The sequence below is a fragment of the Trichosurus vulpecula genome, chromosome 1, assembly GCF_011100635.1.
Source record: "Trichosurus vulpecula isolate mTriVul1 chromosome 1, mTriVul1.pri, whole genome shotgun sequence".
Lineage (NCBI taxonomy): Eukaryota > Metazoa > Chordata > Mammalia > Diprotodontia > Phalangeridae > Trichosurus > Trichosurus vulpecula.
The window spans coordinates 139,530,633-139,556,173 of NC_050573.1; the positions used below are offsets into that span (position 1 = coordinate 139,530,633).

The 25,541-nt window shown below is 37.3% G+C and overlaps 1 protein-coding gene across 2 annotated transcripts in view; it reads right to left on the reverse strand.

Annotated features, from left to right (window-relative positions):
- The window catches only part of ZFPM2 (zinc finger protein, FOG family member 2), a 584,654-nt gene that overhangs the window by 461,568 nt on the left and 97,545 nt on the right, over window positions 1-25,541 (reverse strand). The window contains exon 2 of one of the 2 annotated variants that reach the window (XM_036735057.1): window positions 4,237-4,395. The exons of the other annotated variant lie outside the window; for it this stretch is intronic. Within the exon in view, the coding sequence (XP_036590952.1) occupies window positions 4,237-4,395 (159 nt within the window). The remainder of the gene's footprint in view (window positions 1-4,236; window positions 4,396-25,541) is intronic. 2 annotated transcript variants of the gene reach the window in all.

A 25,541-nucleotide genomic window follows, 5' to 3' on the forward strand; every position in this document is an offset into this window, starting at 1 on the left:
AAGTCTAAAAACTCCTTTATCCAGAAAAAGGAGTTAATAACCCTTGCACTAACAAATCCACAGGGCTGTTGTGAAGATCAAAGGATCCATCTATCCACACACACACACACACACACACACACACACACACACGCACCTATACATGTTTACATAGATTTATACAAATAGTTGTATATGTGAATATTACATGTGCAAATATATTCACATATATGTCAATATCTACATATTGACATACATGTATATATTCAGAGAGACAGCATCTTTTATGTGAATAATCATGTGGATTTGGCATTATTAGCTCCATTTTCTATATAAAATGAGGAGTTTTAAAAACCTTTGATCTAATGATAGAATCTTGTTCATTCTAGAGACTTATTTTCTAATACTTAACTCCTTTTCGATGTAAACCATGTTTCATAATGGCCGGCATGCACGCTGATATTTCAGATGACACAAAGCCGGGAGAGAGGACTAAGGCACTAGATGATAGTCAAGACTCAAAATGACCTGGGAATCTTGGTGAATATTAGTCAATATGAGTCAACAGTATGATATGGCAGCCAACCAAAGTCAATGATACTCTAGGTTGCATTAAGACATACAGAATGTGGGGAGGGGATAGAGCTAACATACTCTGTTCTACTCAAACCAGGCATATATTAATATGCTCATCTCTGGGAAAAGCATTTTAGGAAGGTCATTTTTAGTGACAATAGTAGCAATAATTAATGCTGATGAAGCCAAATGCTTTATATAAGTTGTCTTATTTGATTTTATCCACACAAGAAACCTGTCAGATAGGTACTACTACTATTATGAGTGTTTTCTTGATGACAATATTAAGCGGGTTAGAGAGATATCAAGTTACTTGCCCGCATTTCCCCAGTTAGTAAGTGGATGAGGAAGGACTCAAACTTAGGTCTTCCTGACTCTAAGTGCAACACTCTATTCATTATACCACTTGGCTCACTGGTAAGTTGAAAAATGTCTATATGTGGTTAGCTAGAAAAAAAAATTAAGGCTTTTGAGATCATGCATTATGAAGACTTTAAGGAATTTAGGGCATTTTTGTCTAAAAAAGACATGATAGCTACCTGTTCTGAAAGAAAGAGGTTGGATTTGGAAGAAAGTTGATCTAGAAGCAATCGGTAGAAGTTGCCAGATTTTAGATTTCATATAAAGGAAATTTTAAAAAAATAGCATCCAGAAGTGTAATTGGTTGCCTTAGAAGGTCATGCATTTGCCCTTCATTGGTAGTTTGAATGGTATATTGTAGAAGACAATTCTTAATTAAGTATGGGTTAGGCCAGAAGACTTGAAATCCCTTTGAATTTTAAATTCTGTGATTCTCTAATATGATAAAGTCCAGGAAAAATGTTTAATTCTCACCTCTCAATCTATAAATTATCTAAAATATTTCTTTTTTCAATGAATAATTACAATTGAATAACAGTAATTCATTTTAAACTACTGATTCATACAACTTTATTAAAGCTTAAAACTAAATTGAGAATTTTGAACATCTGATTTTTTTAAAATATTATTAAAAATTTAAAAATTCACCCAGTTTGCTAAACCTGGGTGAAGGATGATGGATTTCCTAAGTGTGGGGTAAAATATCTAGAGAGCAAAGACTTTCTAATCAGTAGTGCCCTCTTTAACTTCCTTTGAATTTTTTTTGAATAAATATCCCAAGTTCCACCTTCCTACTTTTGAATTTGCTGTAATTGCCAAATTATAGAACCTTTAAAAATTGGGCCTTTTTTATGTGACTGTTCTTTTATATGAACAATCTTTAAGTAGTCACAAGTAAGATCAAATGCTCTTTCTATAGCATTTTTGAAAAGTGTCAAGAATTAACTGCCACGCTCTGAAATGCCTTCATACACAATCCTACATAAAGCTCCTAGAAAATAATGTTAGTTTTAACACTCGGTTCTCTCTTCCTACCCAAAATTTTACATTAATATTCATGTAAGTCAAATTTATTGAACAAATCAGCTGACATGATGCTCTTTTGGTGTCTAATCTAATGAGGTTTTTTTTTTTTCTCGGTTTTCAATGGTAGAAAACTACTTGCAGTACTAATGTATAAATCAAAGGGAAAAAGCTCCTTTTTTATTTTTTCTTAGAAACACCCTTTTCTGGCATCTGCCTCAATAAATGTAGACATAAATGATATCTGATTTGTATTTTTCTCAGGTTCATCCTAAGCCTATAGGATTCTTAGTCCTATGCCAACATCCCACTGATTTCTATGGCCTATACTGCAACCAGATCAAAAACAGAGGAAAGGATTCACGTGTCCAAAAACCTTTGTAAAAGTCCTTTTTGTGGTGGCAAAGAGTTGGCAGCTGAGCGTGTGCCCACCAATTAAGGAATGGCCGGACAGGTTATTGTATATAAATATAATGTAACACTATTGTTATGTAAGAAATGATGAAAGGGACAGTTTCAGAGAAACCTAGAAGACATGTATGAACTGACATAGGGCGAAGCAAGCAGAATAAGAATAATTTATACAATAACAACCCCATTATTTAAATGAATAATTTTGACAGATAAGCCAAAGAAGTCTGATCAATGCAATAATCAACTGTGATTCCAAGGGGCCAAGACATGCCAATATTTTGTTGTTGAATTTGCACAACAAATGCAAATTTGTCACAAGGTTGAGTATTTTTTTAAGAGAAGGGGCAGGTAGGGGAGAGAGAAAAAAATAAAAACATGTTATTAAATATATAACATTAAGTTAAAAATAAACAAAATAAATTCCTTCATAAAATATTTTCATATCTCTTTAGTGGAAAAGATGTTACAGTAAAATTTACAATACTGTGCTGAAAATTAATTAAACTGGAAAAAGAAAAGGTGTTTATGCTTAGGATATCAGGCTCAATAGTAAGAAAAGTGAGTAATGCCTTTCTAACCTTGTGCCCCTTCCTCCCTTACTTTGATACCTGGGCCAAAGTCCCCATTCTACCACATGCCACTGAGAAGTACTCTCCAAGGTACAATCAAGAAACACATGGTGAGGTTCCCAAACTATCATGATTTTTTTTGGGCTAGGTGAGAGGCAAGGGATTTCCTACAGTCTATTCATAAGCATAAGCCCTGATTCCCTCCTATACATCCTTCATGTGAGTAAGCCTTACTGAATATTTCTAGGGCTGCTGATTATACACACATATACACATATATGTGTATATATATATATATATATGTTTTATATATATGTACGTTTAGATAGATAGATATACACATATACACAAAAGCCAAAAATCAGTGACAGAGGATCAGGGAAATATCTCCTTTCCTATCCCTCTTGATGGACTACAGCTTTCTTGGAAACCAAGTCAATATTCATGATTACAGTCAAATTTGCCAATGAAATTCATGAACAACTCAAAATAATTTCTCTGCTTAAGAAACTCATAAAATAAATAAAACACACACATACATACTCTCTCTCCCTCCCCTGCCCCTCTCATTCTCTCTGCCCCATCACATATGTGTATACACACACACATACATACACACACACACACACACACACACACACACACACACACTCCAAACAATGCCTGAGAAATAGCTGTGGAATCTAATCTAAGCTACATAAGAGGGTTAAATTGGGCAGAAATTCTATAAAAGATTAAAGCGTCATTTGAAACAGGCAAGCAAACAGGCATTGATACTGGTAGACGGGATAGTGGTTAGGAACAAGCATAGACCTAATGTACCTCCAGGGCTAATATTTTAGACAATCAAAGGAGCATCTAAAATTACGCAAGACATTACTTTTCTCTGACCACTGATTATCTACAAAATATAATCAAGTGTTGCCATTTAATGCCAAATCCCTTAAACATCAATTTTCAAAAAATGAGTTCAGCTAGAAGAGAAATCATGGACTTACTGTAGTTATTTTGCAACCTTACATCTGGAGATCAATTTCAAAGCGCTTCTTAGAAAAACATAATGTTTCACTACTAGTATTTTCTTCATTCTTTCCATGCCCAAAGCAAAACCTATATTAATCTTAGAAAACCTTCAAACACTCCTTCCAATCACAGAATTTATTTGTGAACTTTGTTTTTTGCAGACACCCAATTGACCATGTTCATGCTTCATATTTTCAGTGTTCTTTTTACTTCCTAAAGTCTATAAAATATTTCTGAGCAAACGGACTCTCAAAGACTGTATTGCATCCAATCATTACACAGTATTGATTACCTTTATTACAAAAGTATTCCGCTTCTTCACAGCTCAGATTTTCAGGCCCAAATTCAGTGGAAAAGCTTTCCTCCAATGGAAAGTCTCCTTTAAGGATGATGTCATTTCCCTCAGATAGACACTCTTCTTCTTCATCATCGACAGCATCTTCAAGGGGCCCTTGAAAAAGAATCAGGGACACTGTACCAACAACATCCAACAGAAGATAGTGAAATACAAGACTTATAAGCAATGGTGCTGAGAGGAATGCATCCTTTTACAGATGGTTCCATGTATGGGAACTACGCAAGGAGATGCCACATACATATTTTTAAAAAGAATTGTTTACCTATAAAGAGAAGTAAGTTGAAGTTAGAAGGTCTGAGGTTACTATATAGACAGCCATCTTCATCAAGTCCCCCCTCCCACATCCAAGTCTTAATTTTTAGTTATCTCCTGAAGAGCAAAACCTGTGTGCAATTTATGTTCATTTGTTAAAATTAACTGTCTGGTAAAGCGTACAAGTCTCTTTTACACAGTTGTACAATTTTACCTGAGATTTTAATAAAGATTTAAAGTAATTGAATGCATTTTAATTGAACTGAGATTTTAATAAAGTCTATACTTTAAAAAATCCATCTTAAGAGTGGATGCTGAGAAAAGATTTCATTATACACGTTTGAGGCTCGAAGAAAAATTACATATTTCTCTCCCAGATGAAAGCATAACCCCATTCATAATTAATTGAATTTTTTCTGAAATGAAAAGTAGTTTTCTAATGAAAAAATGTAATTTGTATTTATGTGATAGTTTTTCAGGAATAAAAATACAACTCCTATACACTGAATAAAAGTGAGGTGATGACATTAATGGCCCTATTTTACTGAATGGAGAGGGAGGGGTATAGTTGTTAAGATGGCCCTGAAGTGAACTATATGGCAATATCATGAGATTTTCTGTGAATTTCTGACTGCTTCTAAAAAATTGGGGCAGTCAGACCCAATCTTCTAAGTAGACTCCTGCATTTCCTCCTAGAGAAGCAATACAGCATGCATTTTATCCAAAGAACACAATTATAATAATTTGTACTAATTGTTTCTCTAGCAGTCTCATAGGGAAGCTCCATATTGAAAGAAAGGCTTGCAAAGTCTCTCTTCAGAACAAACCTGAGATATTATGGATTCAGTCAGAGAGTCAACAAGTATTTATTAAACACTTAGTAGCAGGCATAGTGCTAAGTGCTACAGATACAAAGAAAGTTATTTTTTTTAAGTACCTTCCCTCACAAAACAGGAAGAAAAATTTAAAAAACTGGATGTGACTATGTGCATGAGTTGGTGCATTAATACCTGTGATCATATGTACCCCATGCCCTGCTAACCTCACTAGGCTTTTGGGAGGATCAAATCATGATACATAGGAAGATATTTTGTAAATCACAAATCACCACGCAAATGGAAGGTTTAGCCATTTTCATCATCAGTATTATGGGTACAACTAGATTCATTTAAAAAATATAAAGTCAATTGCAAAGGATTCAATTATAGCCTCACAAGCAAATAAGTATTAACAGTTTTCCCTTAGTTAATTTCAAAATAAACAAATAGATTTTTAGTAGAAATAATTCTTTATCTTTATAAGACCTCTGAAAAGGCAGGTTTAGAATTGAACCCAAGTCAGAGGGACAAAATAAACCTCAAATGTATTTTTTTTCCCAATTTAATCATACGAAATATAGGAAATTAACTTTTCCTCTTATAAATTAATTTTTTTCAATTTACAATATCTCTATTTTTTCACCTTTACAAAAAAGATTTTTAATTCTCCTAACAATAAAATATGACTAGGGTAGGAACAATTTCTGATTTTTTAAAAAATGATAATGATGAGTAAATTTATATTTGTTCATGCAAATTTAAACTTTACAATTTTAATTAAAAATTTCACCTGATGAAAAAGTGGGGTAACATTTCATTCATCATTCTCCCCACTCTAATAAAATGTTTACTAAAGTTGGTTAAAAAACAAGCATGTAATGCATACTATTGCTGGGTTATTATCTATGTTCTCAAAAATAAAATAATACCTAAATAAGTAACTTCTGTACAGTAAAAATGATGGGAAAATGGTTCATCTTCATTCTCACTAAATTTCTATTCAAGATATATTGAAGAACTGGACTTTGATAGATTTTGCATGCAGAAAAACAGTGAATTGTCTATGGGGGAATAACTAGTAGGTAAGATCAAAAAGTCCTGGAGCACAAGAGACCTTAGAAATTTTGGTTTCCATCTACTTCATCTTACAGGTGATGAAAATGAGGTCTAATGATGTGCCCAAGATCATAATAAGAGTAAGAAAACAAGATTAATATCTAGTCTTCTGATTCGAATTAAATATTCTTTAATATATTATATTTTGTTGCATTTTTAAAAATTAGCCTGAAAATTACTTCTATGCCCAAATATTAAAATTTCCATAAAGTTTCCCTTGTCATATGAACAGCAATAAGAAATTAGCCTAAGAATGGGAGGCCAGCTACATCGGTGTTATTGACAAACATCAGTAATTTTTTAAACCCTAACATAAAGTCAAGTTGAGAATAATCTGTGATTGTGAACAATTAATTAAAAAATTGCACACCTAAATGTTTGTATCAAAATAATATCTTTTATTTATTTATAAAATTCTAGTTTGGCTTAATTTCAGTATCAATAAAATATGTTATGATAATATTTAAATATTTATGCTTAACTGTTTCAAAAAAGGTATAACGATCATACACCAACAAACAAACAAAAATTTTAATGCAAGCATGCCTATCCTTGTAGGGTCATAAAGGGAAGAAAATCCACCTATTTTCTGATACACACAATTGCTCGATTTTTCCATAATTCTAAATCTGGTACACTTGGCACTTAAAAAGCAAGTGGGTAATTTTACCAACCTTACTTTCTTTTCCTTAAAAGGAACTCAGGGAATGGACTGATCTTTTTGGGAAAAGAAGTTTTAAAGAAAGCTAAAAGGATCTGACTCTTGCCAACATTATAACAAAATCTTTTTTTCAATGTTCCCCCAAATTGCTTTAGGTGTGCAATGGGCTTTAGCAAGCACCAAAATTGAGAACCTCTGCAAAATAATCAGTTTGCTAAAAGTACATAAAAAACCCCTCAAAAATTTATCAATATTTAGCAATAGCATGGCATTCCAGGGGAACCAAAGCCTAAGCTTTTGAGTTGGGTTGTTTAAATTCCCCCTTTAAAACCTGCAGTTTTGGCCAAGCCATTAAACTTCCCAAGGCCTGAATTTCATCATCTATGAAATGAGAGAGTTAGACTAGGCAGACTGTCAGGTCTCTCTTGCAGCTTTAGATCTATGATTCTAATTTATGCTCTTTGAGACCCAACTCAATTGATTGCTTTCAGAAACCTTAGTGTCTGCGCCATGCAATGGTACTAATATTTGGAGGCAGTCACAACACTTGGGTTCCTAAAATTCAGCTCAATTCAATTAAAATATACTTTTGAGCAGTATATGACAGGGATGAAAAATATTTACAAAAGATAATTCTGTAAGCACATTTCAGTTTCTTTTTAAAAAATGTAATCATATTTTTATTCAATTTGCTGTTTTCATTACCAAACACTTAAACAGAATAAAAAAAATCACTACAGCTTCTAATTTTTCATTTTCCATTCTGATTTTCCCTGCTTCCTTTAGAAAACAGGCACTTAGTAGTAATCTAAATAAATGAAACACAAGAGTTCTCTTCCTTGCATTTTAAGAAGAAACAAAAAAGAGCATTTTCTGAATTTATGGGTGAATTTGGATTAGTTCCTAAAGCCACTGTCTGTTTTTAAATAATTCACTCCTAAGATGTGAATTTACTAACCATTTCTTTATTAATGCTATCAAACTAGGCTCTAGAAAACCACTTCTCTTAAAAATAGGATATTTACAATTTAAGATCAGATCTCATCCTATTGCTTCATATTGAATATTCCCTTACTAAGAAAATCAGATTGCCCAGAGACATAAACTAACTTTGGAAGGGTGTAAGAACCACTTGAAGCACATGTACAATTAACAGCGTCAATGAAGGAGGGAATGAAGTAAGGAAACTACTGTCTATGGGCTAGTGGGCACAGAAGTCCATTTCAGAAAATCACCACACATAATTTGATACAAATAATAATATCCACTCAGAGAAGGATCACAACTGAGCTCCATGTGCCCTCATGGAGAAAATTAGTTCTGATTGAGGCCACTTGGCAGACGAGTGTGAGGAAATCTGAATTGTCGTTATTCCACTGCTCCAGATTCATAGATATTTACACACCCTTGCCAGAATTAATAGTCTCAACAACTCTGCTAAAAATAAGTGACTACCAAACTTAAAATGCTAACAATTATAAATCTGTTTATGCAACTATATGTATATAAGTATGTATATGGCATATTGCATATATTTATGTGTGTGTACAAGTACACACACACACACACACACACACACACACACACACATATATATATATATATATATATATATATATATATATATATATATATATGAGAGAGAGAGAGAGAGAGACAGAGAGAGAGGGGGAGAGAGAGAGAGAGACATAATATACATTGGGTTCTATATTACAGCAAATCCGAAGAAAGTAAAACCGTTCTTCAGAATACAATTAAATTCTATCTCCATGAAGAAATAAATAAAGAAGTTCTCTTTGAATTCTAGACCTTAGTACATGGCACAGGATCCTGGGAGACCCCATACAATACCAATAAGAAACACTACCCATTCCAGAGCAGAAATATTGTGGGGCATAGAAAGTCTTACACAATCTGTAGGCACTTTCACCGATAAGGACCATGACTCCTGACACTGAGAGAGAAATCTTATGATGGTAAGCCTGACCTACCCAGGCATTTGGCATGGTCCTTTGTGTAGAACTGACATACTACTCCATTTCTATAAGGTAAAAGCTCACACAAAGAGAAATAGCAGAACTGACATCTAAAGGTTGTTTTCTCTTATCCCTCTTATGTGTCTGTTGGTGGGGGGAGGGATATTTTAAAAGTGACCTAGAATAGGTGAATCAAGGAAGAACTCCTCAGCCCAAGTTTCAGCACAGTTATAAAAAAGGTAGCACAATCAGTGCTAAATTTGTGCAACGTGGGGCCAGCTAGAAGACAGAGAATCTTCAGGGAAAGAAATGCAGTATCATTCAATAAATGCAATAGAGAAAGATTAAAACGAAAGAGAAGAGTGATAAAGGTAAAAGAGAAGGGACAAATATTTGATGAATTAGCATTTGGTAATAAGTGAAACTGTAATTTTCATTACTCATAATTATTTTTAAATATAGCATAACAAATATTGTGCAAAATAAATGAAAACAAAAATGTGCCTTTCAAAGTATGTCAAGCATATTGTTATATCCTACCATTTGTATGACTTTGTATTCCAACCTCAAAAGGCTGTGTATGCAGAAGAGGTTTCTTTCTAAGTATGAGGGAGGGGGGTCAGTGCAGGAGAGAGGAACTCATCTAAAGGAGAGGTTATATAGCTACATAAGTACTATATAGTTCACATCACTTCAGAATAGGAAGTATTCAAGGAGGAAATTAAATGCTATAGGAAACCATCATTTTATAAAGCAATATATCTCCTCAAGTGTGAAGAGAGTAAGGAAATTGCACAGCACTATGCAAGCAAAGACTTGATCCTCTAGTACGCTAAAGAACATACTCTTTTGCATTCATTTTTTAAAAAACAATTTTGGTTCGTGTTTTTTAGTGTGTGTGTGTTAGTTCTCTCTTCTCTTTAGAACAAAGCATCCTGTCATTAGGGAACTGTGGAGAGAATTCTATCTCTTCACTATCCATTGATATTCTCTAGAATTCTAGGAACTACAATAAGAGAGTTTTAGAATACTAGGAAGCATTGTTTGAACTGAGGAAATCTGGAGTTGAAATTTCACTTCTAGCTCTAGCTAGACCATAGGAAAGCTACTTAGCTATTCTGGGTATCAGAGGAGGAAGTTGCACTAGATAGCCTCTAGGCTCTCTTCTAGCTCTGTATCTATGATCTTGGGCTCTTTATTGTTGTTCAGTCATTTTTCAGTCGTGTCTAACTCTTCATGACCACATGGGGGGGGGGGTTTATGGCAAAATATTGGAGTGATTTGCTGTTTTCCTTTTCCAGCTCATTTTATATATGAGGAAACTAAGGTAAACAGGGTTAAGTGACTTACCAAAGAAGATGAGTCTCCCTGATGCCAGGGCTTGACACTTAAACCACTGCACCACCTAGCTGCCTCTTAGGATCTCACTCTCTTCTAGTAGCACTCACAATCTCTATGACACTGTCACATACATAAAAAATCAAAATATATGAGGCAGCTATTGGGCATAGTGGCTAGCGTATTACACTTGGAGTCTGGAAGGGCTGAATTCGAATTCTGCCTCCAACACTAACTAGCTTTGTCACCCTGGGCAAGTCATGCCTTTTAGCCTCAATTACATCATCTGTGAAATGAAGAGATAAAAAAAAAAAAGCTGTTGTGAGGATCAAATAAGACAATAAATGAATGTGTTTTGCAAACCTTAATCCACTGCAGTGTCACCACTGCACTAAGACTTTTGGGACATCCTGGATTATGGGCCATTTGCTACTATTATTGGGACAGCTAGGTGGCCCAGTGGATAGAATGTCAGTCCTGGAGTCAGGAAGAATCATCTTCCTGAGTTCAAATCCAGTTTCAGACACTTACTAGTTGTATGACTTTAAGCAAGTCCCTTGACCCTATTTGTCTCAATTTCCTCATCTGTAAAATGAGCTGGAGAAGGTAATGGCAGACCACTTCAGTGTCTTTGCCAAGAAAACCCCAAATGAGGTCACAAAGAGTTGGACATAACTGAAGACGACTGAACAACAACAGCTATTATTATTATTGAAAAACGTTTTTAAAAGATCTCACTAATTTATCGAGGAACTCTGATTGAGATTTCCAATGCACCATTTATTTCACTACCTCCTTTACCTGTTTAGTTTCAGTGGATTCAGCATATTTTACAGCTGATTCCATAATAATGTATAGTTTGCCCCTAATACTGATAGCATGTATTTTTTTTTAAATCCCCAAACCTTTTATTGCAGCACATCAACTGAAAAACAGAATTCTGCTCTTTTTTTTTTTTATAGGTTCTTGTCCATTTTTGAGTCTTCTCTCTAGTTGCCTCCTGACCGAGAAAGGAAGTTCAGTGTCCAAAAATTTCACTGCTTCCAAAAATACAAGTGTTAACACTCAATGCTGTCCATCTAAAGCCCTGTTCTCTGAAGGTACATGTACTTAAGCACCAGTTACTTAGCCCAAACTGGCCACAGTCTGAAGTCGGGTTAATTGAAACTGTCAGCATCTTCTAACAGTCTCATACCACTTGATGGTGGGAGGTAAGTGAATCTGGGGACCAGAGGACATGAGGCAGCCTTTTGCCTCCTGCCTCCCTGGGCCCCCTCCCCCTCAATGGAGGCTCCAGCCCAGATACTGCAAGAACATGTTGGCCAGCTGGGGCAGGTTCTCCTTGTTGGGGTGCATCTTGGTGTAGGAGATGAACTGGCACCTGAGGCAGCTCAGCACAGCCATAGAGAGGGGGTGAGTGAACAGCAGCCTCTCGGTGGTCCCAGGCAAGGCCAACAAGTCCCGGGGGACGGCAGTTTTCTGAGCCTCCATCAGGGCGGCCAGGACCTGACTGGTGACCTGACACAGCTAGTGCAAGAAATTGGTGGAGGACAGAGGCTGTGACTGGATGGCCTGATGGGGAGTAGGCACCCGGCTCTCAAAGAGGGCGGCCCAGATGTGGGCAAGGGGCAGGGGCTCCTCAGGGCCCAGCACAGTGCAGGACTGGTCCCGGCGATTCCTGGAGTCTGGGGTCTGAAACCTCTGGGTCAGGGCCTCCAAGAGCTCCGGGGGAAAGCCCAGGTCTCGCCCCAGCCCCAGGCTTCCGGGTTCGCGGAGGCGGGGTGGGCTGGCTTCCTGGCCGGCTTAGGCCCCGGATCCTCAGCCGCCCTGGGCCCAGTGACCCCCAGTTCCCCGCTCTCTTCCGGGCAGAGCTCCTTTGACCCCGGGGTTCCCTGAAGCCTTGAGGCCGGAGATCCTCGGCCTTGCTCGGAGCCCTCCTCCGGGGGCTCTCGGTCCTCCGAGGGGGACCCAGCCTGCGGCCCGTGTTCGCACTCCGCGGCCGCGACCTTCAGCCTCCAGCTGCGAGCTGCGGTCCCGGCGTGGGGCCGTCCGTCCTCGGCGGGGGGCGGGGAGGGGGAGGCGGCGCCCGCGGCCGGGGCTTGGACTTCAGGCAGTAGAGCAGGCAGAGCCGGGTGCCCGCCGCACGGGCCAGGCAGGAAAACTTGTAGCGTAAGCCTTTAGTGTAAGTGAGCGAGTAGAGGACGACGACAGCCGCGGGGCCCAGGCCCCGCTGCACCGAGGCCTTGAGGGCCGCGCTCAGCGCCTTCTCAAGGGTCGGGTCGGAGTAGGCCTTGCACAGTGCCTCCAGCCCGCCGGCCCGAGCACGACCGCATCACTCACGACCATCACAGGCCACCCTTCGCCTCCAACGACCTTCGCAGCTCGTCGGCGCGCCGGCTCCGGCCGCTGTCCGGCAGGCCGCACAGCACCACGAACTGCACCAACCTGCCCCCCCCCCCCCCCCCCCCCCAAGCCATAGCATGTCTTTCTACAGGGTTTCATTTACAAGCGTTTTTTTCTCACAACATCCTTGTGAGGTAGAAAGTACAAGTAATCTTGTCAATGAAGAAACAAAATTTACAAAGGTTAATTAACTTGGGCATCTAGGCAGTGCAGTGGGTAGCACTGGGTCTAGAGTAAGGAATATCAAATTTCACATCTGGCCTCAGACACTTAGTAGCTGTGTGACCTTGGGTAAATCCCTTAGCCAATGTTGGCTTTAAGATAGGGATCATAATGGCACCTACCTACTCCTCCCAGATTGTTGTGAGGATTAAGTGAGATAATGGCCTCACTTCAATCTTTGCCTCTGAGTCCGCCATTCTTCCCACTATATCACATAACCCAGCAGCCTAGGTCTCATCCAATCATCATCCACAGTGAACAAAGGGATAAAGAATTCTTGCCAATAAGGAAAACTTCTCTCAAAATCCTAGTGAAATCAGTAAGAACAATAGAGAGAACTATCCCAAATTGCCTTTACTTTGGTCTTTATTTGAAATCTTGCCTTTTGCTCCCTGGGGGAAAATCTCTACAAAGCAGTATCAAAATGGGTCAAATTTTCCTGTATATTTTGAACAGTTGGGGAAATTAATCCAAGTAACTCAAAGCATTGGGTATTTTACCTATTTTGGATATAGCCTATACAAAAATTCTTTAGAACTGTACTTTTCCAAATGGAATTGTCTTGCTGAAACACATGAATATTAGAATATTGCTGGTGTGGAGAGCCAATATCATAGGAACCTTCTCAACCCAAGTGATCACTATTAGTAGATGTCTGCCATGGAGGTCCTCAAGGCAGTGGTGTCAAACTCAAATAGAAGGGTGGGGTGTTGGGCACTAAATCACACGTAATGATCCCTCTAGGTCCCATATTGATTTAGATTTAAAATGTAATATTATCTATATTTTATTGTATTTTTGCTTCTTTTGTTCAATATTTCTCAATTACATTTTAATCTGATTCAGACGCATCAAAGAGTGCTATAGGCTACATAGCCAATGGGTTGTTGTTTCTCATCTCTGCATAAAGACATGTAGAAATTAGATGACTTGCCCAAGGTCACAGAGCTGGTCTACATTGGAAGTGAGATCTGAACCCAGGGGTCTTCCTAACTCTCCATTACATTTAATCTCTACGTTGATGTGTAAAAATGTAACAATGATGGGTCACATTTGGCATGGTGTATTCCTGCACAGTGGAGATACTATATAAGGCTTCCTAGAAAGTGTACTGGATTCAGAATCAAGAAATCTACATTCAAAGACAAGTTCTTCCACTTCAGGAAGTAAATTTGTCTCAGTCTCCACTTCGTCTGAAAAATGAGAGGATTAGACTTGATCTTTAGCCTAAATCCTATAGTTAGTGACATGAATACAATTCTTGACACAGGAATGAATGCTAGCTGGCCCAGTGGATAGAATGCCAACCCTGTAGTCAGGAAGAGTTATCTTCCTGAGTTCAAATCCAGACTCTGACACTTATTAGCATATGTGACCCTAAGCAAGTCACCTAACCCTGTTTGACTCAGTTTCCTCCTCTGTAAAATAAGCTAGAGAAAGACATAGCAAACCACTCTCTTAGCTCTGCCAAGAAAACCCCAAATAGGGTCACAAAGAGTTAGACATGACTGAAAATGAATGAACAACAACAGAAACATGCTAGGCACTGTGCCAAACATGGTGAGGTCCAAAATGAGATAGCCCCTGTCCTTAAAAAATTTACATTCTAATTCAAGGAGAAAACATATAGCTAAAGAACACAATATCTGGTACATCACAGGGAGCAAGCAGTCAGTTGACATGCCCTTTCCAAATAAGCAAGTACCCTCCTGCTAAGTACCAGGCTCAGTACCTAAGCATTAGGTACCAGGGTTACAAAAACAAAACAAACAAACAAAAAACAAGTAACTGTAATCAAGAACGGTCCATTCTAATTAGAGACACAATATTCACATAAATAGGTATATGCAAAATCCATATCAAGGTATATAGATGTAAATGTATATTATTTCAGACTCCTCTGGCAGAATAGAAATTATTAAATGAGATCTTTCATTTCTCAAAGACTGGTCCTGAATTTGAACTTGAAACAATAATCTAGGCTGCTTTTCTTCCTTTGAATAGCAAATGAAGTCAACAAGTACTTGTTAAGCACCTACTATGTGCTAGGCACTGTGTTAAGCCCAAGGAGCAATCCGATACAACAGTTTCTACCTCTGAGGTGTTATATAAGTTATTTAAACTGGTATCCAATTGCTGCTTGAGATCCTACATGGAGCCTTATACTAGGCTAATATCGGAATAATTAATATAAAAGAGCCAAATGTAAAGACCCACTAAAAAGAGGAAATTTTGAGTTAATACTCTTTGTATATCCACACTTCTGCCCGTTTTCTTTTTTTAGTTAGGAGAAATAAGATAATTAAGAAAAGAGGCCAAATTATACCATGAGCACTCTTTATCTCATAATAAATTAGGATAAAAAAAAATCCTCAACTTTTCTTCCTAAAAAAAAAAATTCTTTTAGTGTTAACAGTTTTTTTTTTTTTTGGTTGCTCTTGGTTGTCCACTAAGATTTTTCAACAGCTTCCTTCAGATGCTTTCTTAGAGATCATTATTACCCCATAGGCACACCTTAAAATGCCCTACTCTTCATTTCTAGTATATTTGTTTAATGTTCATCCTGCAGAGTGGTTTAATGAGAAGGGATAGGGAAAGGGGTGTTCTCTGGACGGTGTAAATCTGTACCAAACTAATGTAATTGAGCTTAACAGCAAGAAAAAAGCCATATTTCTACAGTATAAAAAAAAAAAGCTATTTTAAAAGAGCAAGTTCTTCCTGCAGCCACTCACTTTTCACATAAGTTGCATCAGGGGATCTGGTAGGAAGGAAACATTTTTATTAATTTTTCCCTTATCTGCAAGAAGAATGTTGATTTTTTCATTTATGTTCCTTGCCTGCAGGTAGCAGACCAGAGAATCATATAGTAGAAATTTTTCCTTTTGATTAATTTCTTTCCATGTGTTACGTTATTTCTTATATATAATTGATTTTGGGCTTTGCTCGTAGCTGTACATCTTTTTTATATCTGCACCTACTGCTGTCCTTCAATCAAGAAAGTTGAAGGAAATTACCTGAATTTTGTTAAGTTTATTAAAAAGAGCTCTGTGAATATTTAAATTGAGTTTTGAAATGCTAATGCAAGGAAGATATTAGAGAATTTTAATGGTGGGTTCAAGTTGACCCACATGCTATTATGAAAGGGGTCAAATTTTATTCAAATTGTTTCTTTACAGTTAAAAAAAATGAACCCTTTGATTTTGTAAAAGTAGATTAGTATTCTTTGCTATTAGGTCCTTTGCTACTTTGGTAGATGACAGCATAAGCTGAATTTATATTTTAACTCTACTTCAACATGTTCAAATTTTTAGCTTTCAACTCTAATGCTCTTTTCTCTTAGAAATTAGAAGAGACCTCAGTGGTACAGTGGAAAAGACACTGGACTGGAGTCAGATAACCCAAGTTCTAGTCCAGTATCAGCCATTTATTTATCACCTGTGTAACAATGGGTAAATCACCTATTTCTTTGAATCTCAATTCCTCATCTATGAAATGGGGAAAATAATGTTGCCACCTGCTTTTTAAAGCTATTTTGAGAAAAGTCCTTTATTCATCATAAACTATGCAATACATTTGAGTTATTAATCAAAGAAACAAGAGAATAATTATATTCTTCACCATAGAGGCAGCTTTATAGAAAGCAAATAATCATATCCCATACAAAGAGCATTTGTTTATATATCCAGTGCCTAGCACAATGCTTGCTTGACACACAGTAGGCACATAACAAATACTTGCTGATTAAATTTCTAAAAAAATGAGGAAAGGGAAAAAGATCCTCTCATGTCTGCCAGATGATTCAACCATTGACTAATACCGATTATACTGGATTCCAAAAAGTTGGCAGAATTGTCCATGTATCAGTATTTAAAAATTGATTTTTAAAGTAATCCCCATTTTATTGGATCTTCATCTTAACAATATAATTTCCAAGTGATAATATTTGCTTTGGTAAAGACAACAATTATAAACACATAGATTTTTCTAGACAGAAGTTCAGCACCAAAACCTTCTGAGTAAAGAAATAGAGATCAAAGAATGGTAACAACAATAACAACGAAAGAAAGAAAACTTATGATCAAATTCCCTCTAAAAGCAAGAAGTATTACTTCAGTCAATCAATGAATTGACTTTGTAGAGAATTGGGATTAAGAATCCCACCTATATGCTGCAACCTTAAGATTCCTTGGCTTTTCCATTATCTGCCATGCAACTAGACTTAAGTTTTATTTCAGTTCCTACAATTAGAACATGAGCTTATATGGAACAAGAAATATATAGCTTTTTCTCTTTGTATCCATTTCTAGCATAATGCTTGGTACACAGTAATCATTTAATGCTTATTCATTCATTAGGTGTAAAAAGACAATCCTGGACCAATTTCCCCTGGAAAAACAAGTAATATGATCCATTCTGTGGTGAATAGAGACTTGGCCTTGGGACTATGAAGAACTGGGTTCAAGTCCCACCTCTTGATACATACTAGCTATGTAATGCTAGGCATGCTTAGTGCTGTAAAGCAAAGAGTTCAAGAAAAGGTGTCAATCTGCATTGTAGAGGAAGTTCCTAATGAAAACCTCCCTACATCAATGAAAGCATAGGTCCAGGCCTTATCTCTAATAAATGGATTATCATAATTGGTTCATTCCATTAGAAAATAGATCCCCAGTAGTTTCTCTATAATGTAACTCATGTAGTCTGTCCACAGTTGGCTAGTACTCCCAGGTTGGCCACTGAAACATCAAATTTAGATACAGATACAAAACACTTGTGTTCACAATATGCAAAAATTATTCATTGTTTTTCATTGTTACAAAGGCAATTTACATTAATAGTTGCACAAGAATAATGTTATTTTGTGTATCATTTTTCAAAAAATCCCAGAGATATTCTGAGATAGTCAAAGGATATTCATCTTTTACATTTTGAAAATGAAAAAAAAAACATAAAAAAACAGAGGAAAGGGGCATTTTTTTTCAATGATACTCAAAAATAAACAGAGAGTCTAATGAGGTGACAGAAAAAGAAAGAATATGCAGCTACTTTGAACTTTACACATGAAAATAAGTGTTTTCTTTCCATAGCAAGAATGAAAGACAATGGCTTTATATTGTGGGCATTATTTTAAAACACTAGCTAAACAATGAACACTAAACAAAAAGCTCTCATGATCAACTCTGCCTAAGTGATTTCCTATCCAATCATGAAGTAAGAGTGATAAACAAAAGTACAAAATTTTTTTAAATAAAATCAGGACTCATTTCTTAACCTTATGTGAAATAATCAAAGTTACAACACAATGCTAAGATTTAAGATCACAGGTGAGTGAGTACAAATGTCTGTGAGAGTTACTTTCCAAAACAAGAAAAAAAAAAGAAAAACAAAAAAGTTTCATCTCAGGTTTTCAAACTAAGATACTCTCCAAAACAAGAAAAAAAAAAGAAAAACAAAAAAGTTTCATCTCAGGTTTTCAAACTAAGATACTCTCAATCTGATTTCTTTACTTGTCAGAAAGCTCTCCTAAAACCTGAAATAACCACCTACATTTCACTGTCTGTCACTTTCAGGCTTCAGCTTTTCAACAGGTCTTCTGGTAAAGCCTGTTTTGCTTATTAGTTCTTACCTGCCAAATCTTCCCCATATCATTACAGGGTACCACAGTTCTCTGGCTTTGCTAGGCTGTGAATGTCATACTTGATAGAAGTCATTGAGGTACTATGTCTACTTATTCAGTGGTTGCTACCTTGTCGAAAATAGCAATACATTACCTCTCAAGACATAAAGAAATGCCATGAACACAGGTAGAAAGCCCAGTTCCAATCACCTAACATTACTGGTGTCCAGCATGTAAACGGACATTCCTCAGTGTCACCATGTTATTCTCAGGATCTCAACAATCATGACTTAATTCTTGACATATTAAAAAATGAATACTATGCTTCAGATTCATTGCACTGAGGGAATATTTGCTGTTCTTACAAGACAATCCATCTCCTACCTGTGTGCCCTTATTCAGGCTATCACTTCACATCCAGAATGCTCTACTCACTTCTGCCTCCCAGAAGGCTGAGATCCATTCAAAGGGTGGTCAAATTCCAGATCCTTTACAGCAAGGGCACTCCTATACTACCATCTTTACTTCCTATGCAAAATAATTTTATATTTACTTTGTGTAGGAAATAGGGACTGCCTTTGTGATTTCACTGGCATAACATACTTCCAGATGAGAAAACTGCCCACCGATGCAACTGCCATTTTCTTTCTGAAATGTATTGTTTAACAATCTGCCTAGAGCATTGAGAGGTGAAAGGATTTGTACAAGGTCACATAAGCAAGTATATGTCAGTCAGAGGAAGGACTTAAACCCAGGTTTTGCTGGCTCCAAAGTCAGCTCTCTATACACTATGCAACACCACCACTGTGTTTACTTTGTGCATGTATGTATGTGCATACATATAGTATGTATATATATGTACGTAGACATATATATTCAAATACATTGATATATGCTTATCATATAGACTTGAAATGAATTGAAGGTGATCTACATGCCTCTGTGATGAATGAGTAAATCGGTAACTGATTTTTGTGTGTGTGTGTGTTCTAAAGTGGTTTTTGACCTGCTAGCCCACCACCATGAATTCTGAAATTAGACATTTGTCCATGTAGTTCCTGAGTCTCTGGAGAGGGGGAAATAAAGTAATGAGCTCATTGCTATAGTTCTCACAGCCAGCATGATTCCTCAGCATTCAGTGTAGAAAGTTAAAGAAGAGGTCAATTTACTTTTTCAATCAGAACCCCAATTGCAATTTGTGCTTCCAGAAGAACCAGGGCCTTTAACAGCAAAGGCATCCTATGTTCTCCTTCACACATCCCATCACCTTTCACAATCTCAGACTTGGGAGAGCTGTGTAGTTTAGCACAGCAGCTGGGGAGTTCATCACTGGCTGGGACACCGTCATCTTTAGCCCAGATAAGCCGCTCTCAAAAACTGCATGTCTTAGCAGCACCAGCACCTTAAATCACACAGTCAAGGTGAGGGCCGCTACAGCAATCTGTTCCACTTTTCATAAATAGGTGTGGCGCTCCTGCTGCTGGCACAGTGCCCATTTGGCCCTTCTTTTGGGTTTGACACAGTAAATAATGATGAATATTCTCTGTGAGCCTGTACAGTCCTGCACACATTTTCATTTACACAAGGCGGGGAGGGGTTAACCCCACACAAAACAGGCCATTGTTGTTTATCTTGCTTCTTTGCTGGAATGAAGACTTTGTAAGAATTTGCCTAATTTCACAGGTGCTTGTCCAATTTTCCGAATTTCCAATCTGGCATAGAAGCAGCTCTCCACCTCCGAAAAACTAACAAGGCACTCCAAACATCAACAGTTGCAAAATGCTGGCTGGATGAGGAGGAGCTGGGAGAGTGGAATGAAAAACAAACCAAAAAAAAGCACCTGCTCACCCCAACCCCCTTAATTGCAAGATGCCTTGGGATACATATCAAACAGGCACTTTATAACAAGTGTTATATGTTGTCATTAAACTGCCATAAAGGTCCCTCAATTCAGTACTTGAAGACATCTCAAGAGGCCCCAGAAAGCAGTTTCCTATAAAACATATCTTCAGAAAGACTTTTACTTTATACTAGCGCATTAAAAGCCTGTCGAAAGACACAGAAGCACTCGATATGGCTATATTTTTTAAGAAGCACACTTGCCCTCCTGAGAATTCCACGAGCAGGTAGGGTGCCAGTGATAACAAAGCAAAGTTTATCCACACTGTTCCAGCAGTCACAACCTGGAGGAAGAATCTAAGGGCTCCCTTAAAAAGAAAATATCCTTAGCCTTTGTGGACAAAGCCCACACAGAATAAAAGCAAACACCTTTACAGTCAGAAGTTATAGGGTCAGCCAAAAGGGGGAGAACTCAAATAAATGAACTCTCCTCTTGTGGCACACAGCTACCAAACCTTTGTATCCATGAACCCTTCACCCTTCCTCCAGGAGACATGCACCCAGTCTAAAGTTGGCAATAAATGTCTTTGCAATCATATGTGGGAAGGAAAACACGTCTGGTAGCTTCTTCCTTAATGAATGAAAATTAATTTCCCTCTTTAAAAATACAACTCTAAAAGCATATACTGTACCTATCAAAAGCAAAACCAAGTATTCAATAGGTGCCTACTGTTTGAAGAACACACTTTAACATAGGGGTCCTTCACTGATCAAGTCTAATAGGGGGCTGACATCAAATACCTAGCTATAATGCACAACGTGTCTTAGTGAATTAATAAGCACACAAAATGTATTAGAATAAAATACAAATTCTTCCATCTGACATTTAAAGTTTTTCTGATTCTGGCTGCAGGCTTTCTCATATTATTCCTCTTCATAGTCAACTAGTGATTTCCAAACTCAATACTCCATACTCAACATATCTACACACGTGTCATTCTCCATGGCTTCTTCCTTTTCTTTTTCTCACCTTCTGCTCTAAAAATCCTCTTTGCCTTCAAAGATCAGCACAGACATCTTTTTCTTTAAAGACTGTTAGATCACCTCCAATGGCTGGTGCTCTCTCTCTCCTAACATCATTGTTTCATATTTATTCATCTCTACACATATTGTAACCCTGCCACCACCGTCTTTTTATCTCCAGGGTCTAGAACTTCGTCTTGAGGATATGTTATCCTTGATATCACATGAGAGACAGGTGTATGTTATGGATAGCTCCTTAAGACTTCTCTGGGTTGTGAAAGGATGAAGCTGAGGATGAAGGCATTGGAAGTGACTAATAAATATTTACTCAATTAAATTACAAAGTGAGGCCTGAAAAGGAAAGTCATAAGAGAGAAGAGATGTACAAGGAACCATTATGTTAAAATGTGAATAGTTCTTATTTTAATGGCATATGAAATCATTTCTATTTTAATTGATTGTTCAAAATGACTATTGAAGAACTTTTCACTATTTCTCACCATCCTTGCCTTGTCCCCAACCTTTCAATTCCATGCAACATCTTATGGATCAGCTTTAAGGAACCATTTGTATATTGTATACATTTGCCTCTGATGTGATACTTAAAGCAACTCAGATTCTCAAGAATGGACTTCTCATGAAGATGCATCTTCCTGATTCCAAGCCCAGCACTCTATCCACCGCACCTCCTAACTACTTTCTCTGAACATAGTAAATATGCAATAAATTGCTTTAAAGGCAAATAGGTGGTACAGTGGATAGAGCACAGGGCCTGGAGTCAAGAAGATTTGTGTTCAAATTCAACCTCAGACACTGAGAGATATCGATGTCATGCTATTGACTATATTACCCCTCCTTCCCTACTTTGTTTTGCTTCCCATGCTATATACTCAGACCAACTCTCTATGGTCTGTGCTCTAAGTATTCTGGGGAAGAAAAAAAGGGACCCCAGCCTATGCCACTCATGTGGAAAGTGATGCGCCAAAGGATGAAAGAACATTCTCTCCAACATGGGCAAGTCCATGGATTCAATAGGGCTTATATATATGAGAGAATGTGAATCTGCTCTCTCCTTCTGGGATCAGAAAATTGAGCTCATGAATCAGTATTTCCCATCCTTTGCTTCATTTCTCCATGGTCTCAAAGGACAAAAATGCTCAAGTCTTCCATTTTGTTTTAAATCTGTTGCATTATGCATCACATATAATTTTAACCCCTTGTCATTTTATATGTCACAAAGTTCCCCGAGTGGCTGGAACTTTGTCTTGAGGACAAAGGAAAAAAAAATAATGGGAGAACTCCATACTTAATCCTGAGAACTTCCTGGTGCTACAACTGGTATAAAGATTGGGAAGTTACTCCAGGCTTCAGAAACTGGTTTCCATTTTTAAAGGCTGATACTTCTTTACTCAAATATAAACATTACTCATGCATTCCTTGGAGGGTGAATGTAGCACATCTTAAGGATTTGGTGGGAGCTGAAGAAATAAATTCTCATGTAATACCCAGAACCTCAGAAATTTAATCAGAATTTTCCAAGTCTCTTTAGTAGCTGCATGAAGAATCCCCACAAAATAGAACTAAAGCAAAACAGTGTTCAAATCCCTCGATAATATAGAAGATGACAAAGATATGGATTTAGAGATACTTAAAAAATATCTTTTACATCCTCACTGAATGCCAGGCTATTAGTTTGTCATTTCATTTTATTGTGTCTTCCTCTACAATCACCATCTACTCTTATTCTCTACAAACAAATCCCTCCCTTCAAACTTGTTGCTTAAAATTCACCATGTGCTGAGAAATCAAATAAGCAAATTTCTCAGAATTATGTGCCAAACTAAAGTAAAGAGGGTGAGTTAGAAGGTTCCTTTTGATCAAGCAAAAGAATGAACTAATAGTTAATAGACTAGAGTACTAAGAAGGTTTTTTTTGTTTGTTTGCTTTTTTAAAGAAATTAGTACTATGTGAATTAAAAAGAAAAACAACCGGGAAATAATTTAAATTCAAATTAAAATAGCTTATAATCTAAATAAAATCTACACTTAACAGTTTCTCATTTATATTAACATCTGGTTTATCTAACTTTAGGACTTAAGTAAGGTTTCCTAAATAAGTGAATTTTCCTGATAACTCATGGCTACCTTAAACATTATATTTTAAAAATTCTTTTTTAAAAATTATGACCTTTTTAATGAAATTCTACCCAGAATGAATTTAGAAATTCAACTATGTTCTTAAGAGAAAAAAATGTATGTATAAGAATACACACGCATACACATACACATATACATATACATACATATAATTTAAACTTTAATTCATAACATAGTAGGGAATAAAGTTATTCTGTTAACTATGTAAACTTGGGCATTTCAATAGGCCTTAACTTTTTAATCTGTAAAATTAAGGATGTTTCCTCTCCAAGATCTCTTCCAATCCTAACACATTTTCTTACTGATTTAGGATTAGCATGAATATTTAAAGCATCTCCCATGCTTTGAGTCCTGGGAAAGCCAGTTAACATTAGGCACTATGCTAAGAACTGGGTTTAGGAAGAAAAAGCAGATGCAAAAAACAAACAAAAAATCCTGCCCCCAAATGTTTGTACCTGGAGGAAAGGCTGCTAGGAGCTAGGTGGGGCATTTTCCATCTGCACAGGAAGTCTATCACTTCCTGCTGCCAAGTAATCATACCAGCCTCTTCAGGCAGAAAGACCTCAAATCATGGGTGCACCAGCACCCTGAGACTTCCATCTCCTGTTCTGCACAGTGTATTCCCTGAGGAAAGGTTGTTTTCCTCAGGGAACTAGGCCAGGCATCTTCCATCTGACCCAAAGCAACCACTTTTATCTGTACCAGCACAAGATATTTTCTACCTTCTGTTCCCAGCCCAATGTTCTAAGTGTGATGAACCTCCAGTGCAAAGTAAAGGAATCCTCTCTCTGACTTCAGGCCTTCTATCTCCTGGGGTACCTGTACAGAAGTGGCATCCTATACTCAGTGATGAACATTTTCACACCTGATCATCACACCTGATCATCCCAATGACTCTGAACTCCTCTAGATCATCATCCAAATTCTACTCTGCACCCCCTACCACTCAGTTTCTCATTCCATGCCTCTTAACCATCCTACACAAAAATTTAATCCTAATTCCACCCAGTCCTTGTGTTGTGCCCTCTGGAATGCCTGTTCCATAGGCAAGAAACTTCCCTTCATGTTAAATCTATTTTTCTATTCTTTCCATCTATTAGCTCTTATTGAAATCTGGTTGTCCTCTGATAACACAACCCCCCTGGCCACCCTCTTCTGTACTGGCTGCACTTTCGCTCATTCTCTTTGGTTTGTTGGTTAAGGCAGAGAAATTAGAATTACTTTTGCTTTCCATTGGCAATTCCAGCTTCTCCCCTTTCCTCCATCACACAGTAACCTCTTTTCCTCTAAGGTTCATGCTATTCACCCTACCATCCAATCAAAATTCTGGTCGATATTGTCTATAGACCCCCTTCCTTCCTCGATGAATTCAACACCTGGATTATAATTTTTTCTCTCCTCCCCAACTCATGCCCTCCTACTAAGAGATTTAAGTATACATACTATTTCTCCCTCAAATAATCTAATCACTTAGTTCCTCAATTTCCTCTCCTCCCATGAACTATTCTTCAACTTCACCTCAGTCATACACAAAGATGGTTATATAGTCAATCTTGCTATAATCCACAAGTGTACCACTTCCATTTTTAGGAATTCTGAAACTCCCCTACCTAACCTTGATCTATAGGCTTTTCACTTCATCCATCTGCCTTCCATTACGTAACCCTACTTTTCATCAATGCTGCAACCTCCATTCCCTTTACCCTTTGCTTCTCTCCCAGGACATTTCCCATATGCTAGCCATTCTCTCTATCCTCTTCTCCCTATTTTGCCTCCTCAGTGAACCAATTCATCTCTACACTGTCTTCCTCTCTGGAGTGC